The sequence below is a fragment of the Vombatus ursinus genome, unplaced genomic scaffold, assembly GCF_900497805.2.
Source record: "Vombatus ursinus unplaced genomic scaffold, bare-nosed wombat genome assembly UNPS02014794.1, whole genome shotgun sequence".
Classification (NCBI taxonomy): Eukaryota; Metazoa; Chordata; class Mammalia; order Diprotodontia; family Vombatidae; genus Vombatus; species Vombatus ursinus.
Genome location: NW_020954572.1, coordinates 17,238,757 through 17,247,673, shown reverse-complemented (window position 1 = coordinate 17,247,673; position 8,917 = coordinate 17,238,757). Strand labels below are relative to the sequence as shown.

The following is an 8,917-nucleotide window of genomic DNA, read 5'->3' as shown; positions in this document are numbered from 1 at the left end:
GTATATCAAGTGGTGAGGATGGAACAGATTTCCCTTCTTTAGTTACAGAAGCCCAACAAAGGTTTGTTTGTTGCTGCTTTATAAGAAGGACTCAAGTTGTTAAGGAGTCAAGCCATTAATGTGATATTGAAACTTGCAAGGGGTACTTATTCCTACTCTGATATGTTGGAGAATTTAAATGCTTAAATACTAATCTCTATTATTTTTAAGAAGCATTTTTTCACTGAGCCCTTAAATTTTAAGCTCTCGGCAGCTTTACAGGGATGATATATATGTGTATAATGCCTATGAACACTGATGATAGAAGAATAATTTTCACATTTTTTTCTCTAGCCACTGAAGCAAAGTGGTATTGAATTGAGTTTAGCTGTAATAGATTCTTAGGTCTATGTAAAAGAGAGGTAGAACACAAAAGTTTTGCCTTTTCTAGGTTTTTTAATGTCACAGGGACATTTCATACGTGGTCTGTTTCAAAATGTGCTAGGAAGAGACCGCAACAGTCCAGCCTCTATAGGCAAGGGTTCATAACTGTTTTTGTCATGGAACCCTTTGGCAGTCTGGTTAAACCTATGGTTTTCTCAGAACGTTTTTAAATATCTGCAAAGGAAACTTGAAATAAATAGTTATTAAAAATATCTTGGTTATGAACTCCTTAAAACTAGCTGAGGCAGGACTTACCTATGGCAGAATGGAATCACTTTCTCTCAATTACATGCAATAACGAAGGAAACCATTGCCCAAGCTTCTCTAAGACACTGGGTGAGAGTATATAATAAACGAGAAGGCATTCCAGTCTTGTGGGGAAACCATAATTTCCAACACAAGGTACAAATGGTTTTCAGCTATATAAAATTTATTCACAGGTATAGAAGACACAGATTCTTAATCAGTATTGCACCTTCTCTTTGACATGGTCTGTGGGTCTTAGAAGGGCGTTAGATCCACTTTCACTTTATAAAACATTCTTTGGCTCTTAGAAATAGTTTCTTCTAGATGCTGACAGAAAGATGCATACCTACCCAACCTGAATAATATACCTTTAAATAAAAACTTATAATAATGAAGAGTCTTTCTTGTGGGTGATATGTAATGGATGACAGAAACTGTTCTGTGTTAACATACCAGGGCAGTTCCAGGTAAGTACACTACAGGATGTGGTCCACTTCAAGACATGCTGGCAGACAAGTCATTTCTTCTTGGCCTTGGTCTAATTTGCCAACATGTCATTCAGACAACATCCAGTCTGAGGCTCCTTGAGAAGCTTATTTATGACATCATAAAACTTGTGCTCATATGCCAGCTTATAATGCAGGTAGACATCTTCACAGTATGAGAGTAAATTTTTCATGTTCTTTTTGACTGTCTCAGTTGGCTGGTGCTGTTTAAATCTAAGAGAAACATTAACATGAGTGTGTATATACATACGTATGTATACACATGTGTGTGTATATGTGTATAGTGTTTTTCCAAATTCACAAATGAGAGCTGAACAAAAAAGCCAGCTGTATTAGCTACCAGGGAAGTCACTCTTGGATGTCATTCAAAAATTAGTGACAATGCCATCAATATTTAAAATGTATCTCAATTAGAAAGTTTATTTTCATTAAGATTTTTAAAATTTATTTGGTAAAATCTACAATATTAATTAACAAGCTGCTTCTTTTTAAGTACAAAATGCTATTAAGTCATTTGTATGGAGTCACAACTTGTAATACCTGCTATGGATCTGAGGCAGTTTAGGTCAGAGCTCTTTTAGCAAATTTCTTTTTTGTCCTTTGCCTGAAGGGAAGGTCACCAAAAGGAGTAATTTTAAAGTAATCTGTTTACTTATTTTGAGAATGACAAGGCAGCCTGCTTTATAATACTTACTTCTTGGAAATCTCTTCAAATATACTGGTTTTTAATAACCTTTGATGCTTAAATTCTTCCAGGTAATTGAAGTCACCTTTTAGAATCACTTGATGATAAAGAATTTCAGCCCAATCTGGGACAAAGTCATAGGCTTCAGCTACAATAGAGGCCTTTAAAAGAAAAAAAAAAAAAGGAAATGATCAGAAAGTTTAGAACTAAAGATATTTAATCAGTTTGAGGTTTTTATTCAATATAAATTAATGCCAAATAGCTTTGATTATTTTTAAAACTTTTATAAGCTGTAACTGGATTTCCCTCTTCTGCTTTTCCATTTAGCAAAAGTGCTTTAATTTAAGGTAAAAGTCTCAATTATATGTCAATTCATTTTCTTCATATGCAGAACAAGAAGGTTAGACTAGATTTCTAATATTCCTCCTAGTTTCTTAAGGTTATATAGTTCTGGTCCCCAAAGGGAAAGTTTTAATCAAGAGAATTCACAGCTTCACTTGATTCTAATAGGCTTTTCTGTCTTCCCTATTCAGTTATTACTCCAACTGCCAAGAAACAAAATTCATCTCATCATCTCCTTTGCAGGCAAGTACAGACATCAATACCAGGAAAGAAAGGAACAAAGATCTGTATAATCCATGCTTTCTGGTTCCTGGATAAGTTATGATTACCACCCAGAATAAATTCTGAATGAAATTTTTAAACTACAAAGTGCAAGATCACAGACTTAGAGATAGAAGGACAGATCCTAAGGGAAACTAGTTCTAGAGTCTTGAGAGCAGACAGCTCATGTCATTTCACAGGGCATGAATCCCCCAGTTTAACCTCTGCAAATACTCTCAAACTATCCTCACAATGGAAATATTCTCATGTGAAAAGTTAACTTCTCTACATGAGAGTGGGATGAATGAAGTTCTGGGGATAAAATGTTGAGTAATTGGAACATCCCTAGTGCACCTAGAGAGAGATCTGTAAGAGATGGGTGGTTCTAAGGTCCAATGTCAGGCCTGGATTTTCCCTATTCCCTTCTAGACCAGAACCAGCTCTGAACATGTTCCATCTTTCAGGTTCATAACTGCAGAAGAAGGCCAATGATGACTGGAATTGTCCACCTTATTTTAGCACAGACACCAGCAAACTTCTGTGTCCCCAAAGGCTAAGTGATATGTGGGGAGAGGGGTGGGTGGTGTGTGCATGTTGGATAGAGAGGCAAGCGAAGTTACAGGGGGAAAGGAAGTATTGAGCAAGAGGAAGAGAAACCAAGGTGCATAAGTCTTTGGAGTGATAAAGTTCTACCAATACTGCTTGTGGTGCTAGATAGAAGCTGTCTAAAACTAAGACCTAGGACTAGCCTTAAGAGTTCTTGCCTAACCAACATCTAGCAACCTCATTTGAACTTGTGTTTTTTTGTTTTTTAATGAGGCAATCAGGGTTAAGTGACTTGCCTAAGGTCACACATCTAGTAAGTGTCAAGTGTCTGGGGCCAAATTTGAACTCGGGTCCTCCTGACTCCAAGGCCAGAGCTTTATCCATTGTGCCACCTAGCTGCCCTGAACTTGTGTTTTGCTCAGAGCAAACAAGTTGTCTGTCCTACTCATTACAGGTTTCAGCCCTGCCAAAACAACCATCTTGGCCATGGCCTCTGGATACTAAGCAGCAACAAGTATGACAGTGAAGGTGCTTAAGGTCTCAGGGGCTTCTCCCTCCCAAATCCTCCCCACCTTTCCCTCCAGCCTTCTCCCCCTTTTACCTGATAGAACCGAGGCAAGGCCATGATGCAGTCTTTCAGATTCTGCCTGTTAAGATTGATGAGCATCGTGTTCTGGCCAGTATTTAGAAAATGAATCTGTAGCGTTATCAGCTTTGTAAGCTGGTGACAGTGCAGCGCCTGACGAACACAGGAATCCTAGAGTTCGGGTGGGGGGGTGGGGAGAGAAAGATATTAAGGTAATGAATATTTTTTTATGGAGGACAGTTGGCTTGAAAAGACAGTATTCTAAAGAGGTCATATCTTCCCTGCCCTTTTCTGCTGCCATCAATGGACAATCCTTTCTTTCCTTGGCTTTGGTTCCTGGCCATCCTGGGCTTCACCCAGTTGTTTGGCTGGACTTGCCTGGGACAGGCCATGCATGGTTACCTTAGCATAACTCTCTGCTGCATCCAACATCAGAGTCAGGGCTTTTAGCAGCAGCTGTTTCAGCTGGGGCCCATCCTTGATACATTCCTCTGTACAAAGAAAAGGGTGAATTACCATTTGCCTTTGCTCCCAGTGTTTTCCTGAAACCTGTACACTTGAACTCATCTGAACTTGCCCACAAACTATTCCTCTATGGGCTCATTTCTATTGTACTCAATGCTGAACTAATCCACCTCCTCTGGGCAGCATTAGAAAAGATTGGAAGGGCACCCCACATATCCTTGAGTATACTTGTGCCCCACCCCTCATCCATTGGATTGACTGAAAGAGGATGTCTTGGATGCTTCAAGAAAGGCTCTTTGGCCATAAACACGGAAAGGCTGAGAATCCCAAACTTCATTCTGTGGTTATGACTCAGCTTCCCAATCAGTAAGTTAAGAGTTTTCTTCCTCCCTTGCTGGTGCACCGAGGATGGTTCTTATATTATAGAACACTTCAGTCAAAGTCTCTGTAGATGGAAAGTGTCCATCTTATTGCGCTTCACTGGAGAAATTTAAGGGATTTCCAAGCCCCACTCCCATTTCAGATGCAGTCCAGTTTAGGATCCCCTTTGTTTATTCAAGGATGTATAACACAGCCTGTGCCTTGGTCAGAGCTTCCAGACCGCCCTGCTGTGTGGGGGCTGCCCTTGGCTCTCTACTCACCCCAGGGCTGAGATTCTATCAGCTTCAGCTGGATGCGGGCAGCTGCCTCGTGGTTCTCCCCAATCTCCCGGCACATGCTGAAGCAGAGAGCAATCATGTTGTGCTTCTCACTGTCTCCTGGGCGGCAGCGCTTGATGTAATCCAGCAGGGCAGTCTTTAGTGTCCCACTCTGCCAGTGGAAAGAAAGGGGAAATTCAGGGACCAAGCAGCATAAGGAGAACGGCATGGAGCTGTTTCACTTTTAGAGTTCCTCAATCAAAATGCTTTCAGGGGAATCTCAAGCTCGTTGTGGTGAGATGCTACTGAGGACTTTCCCGTTGGCGTCAGCAACTGCTCTCCCACAAGGCCACTGCCCCACCTTGTTCCTCTAAACCAGTGCTAATCAGCCTCCTCTGAAATACGAAAAAGCACTATAGGAATATTCCACATAGAAGCTGATGTGGGGCAAGAGCTGGGCCAGCTTGCTTTTGAACCACTTGGGGAATAATGAAAGATAGGGCTTTCTTCTTGGACTCAAACTCCTGCCCATAACTCACAGAAATGGAATTATACCTCTCTTGCTGAACTCACCCCTTTGAGCTGAACCTGAGCTGAATTATAGTCAGATGGCACCTATACGCAGAGGGTCAGAGAAAAAAGTGATACAGGTCACCAACCTCTACTAGCCCAAGTCAATCCTCATGGTTGTTTCTGAGCCCTTTTACCTACTATTTTTGTAAATGGCTATGCAGCTGAGCTGACACCAAGTCATATTCAGCTCTTGGCCACATGGCTGTTTCATAGACCCAAATCATGTGTAGAAATTTCTTTGTTAGAAGTAATCTCCATTGCTTTGTCTGCCACACAGAGCAAAGCCCCAGCCCCTAGCAAAGAAAAGCCGCCCTTATCTCAAGGGCCAGATGCTATCTACTTCAGGCAAGCATCTTCAGCCCAGGGGAAGAAGGCATGCAGCTGATCATAGAATTCTGCCCTCTTGTCCTAGTGCTTGGTTAATGCGAGGTCCAGCACTGAGGAGGAGTGCTCCTCTCTAGCAGGAGCCCCAGTCTCACCCCACACCCCTTTGAACCACCAGCAGTGGCACCAGAAGGGGGCAGCCTAGGGATCTCAGAAGGAACAGGATGCCCTCAGCAGGAAACCTTTCCAAAGGAGAAGGTCAGATAAACCCATTATTCTAGCAGTGCTCTCAGGGTCACGGATAAACCACTGGACTCCCAAGAACCAGATATACAAGTGGATTCTAATCTAATGAAGTGTGGTGCCACTTGGGGAGATAAGAGCACTGCTCACACCATTCAGCCAAGTTGGGAATCCCACCAAAAGAAGCAGATGGAGAGCTCTGGATGATGACACACTTATTTTCAGTGTGGTATAGTGGACAGAGAGCCAGCCTCAGAACCATGAAGACCTGGATCCCCTGCCTCTGCTACACATGACTACGTGGCCCTGGGGCTAGTGGTTATTTAAGCTCTCAGGGCTCTGCCTAGTAACTCTCCATTCTGTCAACTGCAGAGAAAGGGTGAGCCTGCAATGGAGGGAGTTTCCTCATCCAGAGAGTTCCCTCTACTAAGGAAATCTTAGGTCCAGTCCCACTCCTCACAATATCTTTAGGCGTACTTGCCAGCTGCTCCCACGCCTGCCACACACAGGCCATAACCTAGATTATCCTTTGCCTCCTTTTACTCAATGAAGAGTCTGTTTTTACTTGTGGTCTTGGAAACCACCCTCTTCCCCAGAATTCTGGTATCAATTGAATGTGTTAAACACGTCATTTATAGTCACCCTGCACCTACCGGGTCCAACTTTTTCCTCATCAACACTTCAAAGTAGTGTTTTCTGTGCAGCAAATCAAATATGTAGGTCATCTCATTGTATCTTCCAATGCCCGTCAGAAGGCGTACCTGAGAAAGGGGGCAAACTGCATCAGAACTGCTTGTTCTGTAGGCCTTGCATTGGAGAGACTTGCCAACACACCAATTCGGTTCACCACTTATGAAACACCCACTCTGGTCAAGGTGCTGGGAGGACAGAGACAACCACCCCAAACGGTCCTTTCTTCAAAGACCTTGCATTCTACTAGGGGGAGGGGAGGGGAGAAGCATGCACAATTCACTGCGGTAAGTAAAGAAATACAAGGTCCTATGAGGATGGAGACTGAATCAACTGAGTGTATCAGGGAAGTGCTTCATGGAGACAGTGGCACCTGAGCTGAGCCTGGAAGATGAGGAAGGGAGGTCGAGATCTGTGGGATGGCACAGGGTGACAAAGACTGTCACTACTGTAGTCCCGTTTCACAGGAACAGAGGAATATGAAAGGATATGAAGGAGAAGAATATGGAAAAAGGCTGGAAGAGTAGGTGGGAGCCAGACTGGAGGGCCTAAGGTGTCTGGCTGAGGAGTTGGGATTTTACTCTAAAAGTAATAATAAGTTAATAATTAATAAGTTGTTATTAAATAATTTAATAATAAGCTAATGGAAGTTTTTGAGGAAGAGAGTGGTATGATCACAACTGTGCCTTAGGAAACATTTTCTGGTAGCCGTGAGGAAGATGGATTGGAGAGAAGATAAACTGCTGAGACTAATAAGGAAGCCATTACAATAGTGTAAACAAGAGGTGATGAGGGTCTGAACTAGTTGTGTGAATGAAGTGAAAGGGACAGATGTCACATACATTGTGGAGGGAGAGTTGACAAGATGTGGCAACTGACTGGGTGGGAGGAGAGATGAGAATGAGGGATGATACCAAGGTTACAAACCTGGGTTACCAGGAGGATGGGGATGCCCTCTACTGCAACAAGGAAGTTTAGAGAAGGGGAAAGTTTAGGGAAAAAACATTATCTATTCTGTTTTGGGCATGCTAAGTTTAAAATATCAGAATGACTAGAATTCAAGGGAGAGAGATTAGGGCTAAATATATAAATCTGGAATCATCTGCATAGGGATAATAGTTGAACCCACAGGGACTGGTGAAATCACCATAACAGAAAGAAGAAAGTCAACAGGGACAGGACAGAGCCTTTAGGGACACCCACTCTTCGTGGACAGCAGGTAGATGATGTGATTCATCAGAGGAAGAATGAACTGAAAAGACTATAAATTAAATCAGCTATAAATTAAATCAACCCTAAAATCAAAACAAAAAAAGAAATCTTGAAAACTAGAGGAAGAGAGGAACTTAAAAAGGATCATAAAACTGACAGGCGAAACTAAGAGCTGCTTTTTTGAAGAGACTAACAAAAGAAGATTCATCATTATTATCCCAACTGATTGATACTATTTGCTATTTTTTTTCTTCTGTTGTGTTTTGTTTCCTCTTTCTGGTGGTTCCTCCTATTGGTTGTAATTCTTCCTTACAACATCACTAATGTGAAAATATGTTTAACAGGAATGTATATATATAGCCTATATCAGATTGCGAGCCGTCTTGGGGGGGGAAGGGAGAGGGAGAAAAATTTAAAACTCAAAAGCTTATGGAAGTGATTGCTGATAAAAAACAAAATAAATTAATAAAAAAAATCATTATACAAACTGATCAAGAGAGGAAAATCAAATTACCAAAATAAAAAATGAATAAGGTGAATTCTGAATAAATAAAAAGAATTATCAGAAACTAGTACACATAAGCATATAGAGGATTCAAATAGAGAATTGAAAGGAAACTGATGTTTACTTACAAAAATTAGTATCTATGCTACAAAAATTATTCTAAAAATAGAAAGCACTCTACGAAAGTTCTTTTATAAGACATATAGTCCTAATACTCTCCAGAAGAAACAGACAAAGTAGAAAAAGAGAATTATAAAGCAATCTCACTCACTAATCCTAATGCAAAATTACAAATAAAACCAATGGAAAGAGACTACAGAAATATACTACCAAAATAATTCATCATGATCAAATTTTGTTTTGATACCAGGGATGCAAGGATGGATCAACATTAATAAAACAATTTGCATACTTAATCACAAAATAAAAGTTTAAAAAAAACCTCACAATTCTTTCAACAGATGCAGAAAAAAGAATTTAACAAAATTTACCACTCACATTAAAAAAACAGGCATGGAATAGTCTTTAATCAAAATCAAGAACTAGCATTGTTTCTTGTGGGGAAAAAGAATCTTAACCATTACAAACTAGGGCAAAATAAAGTCGTCCTTCCCTACCTTCACCCCCCATCACCCCCATTTGACAAAGGTAAAGAAATGCTAGCTGTAGGGG

At 40.9% G+C, this 8,917-nt stretch overlaps 1 protein-coding gene across 1 annotated transcript in view; it reads right to left on the bottom strand.

Annotated features, from left to right (window-relative positions):
* Positions 1-832: 832 nt before the first annotated feature.
* SPG11 (SPG11, spatacsin vesicle trafficking associated) overlaps positions 833-8,917 on the bottom strand; it is a 70,917-nt gene continuing 62,832 nt past the window's right edge. Inside the window, exons 35-40 of the mRNA XM_027869983.1 lie at positions 6,492-6,599; positions 4,702-4,870; positions 3,998-4,086; positions 3,611-3,766; positions 1,870-2,021; positions 833-1,388 (exon numbers count right to left, since the gene is read on the bottom strand). Coding sequence (XP_027725784.1) covers positions 1,208-1,388; positions 1,870-2,021; positions 3,611-3,766; positions 3,998-4,086; positions 4,702-4,870; positions 6,492-6,599 — 855 coding nt within the window. The 3' untranslated portion in view covers positions 833-1,207. The remainder of the gene's footprint in view (positions 1,389-1,869; positions 2,022-3,610; positions 3,767-3,997; positions 4,087-4,701; positions 4,871-6,491; positions 6,600-8,917) is intronic.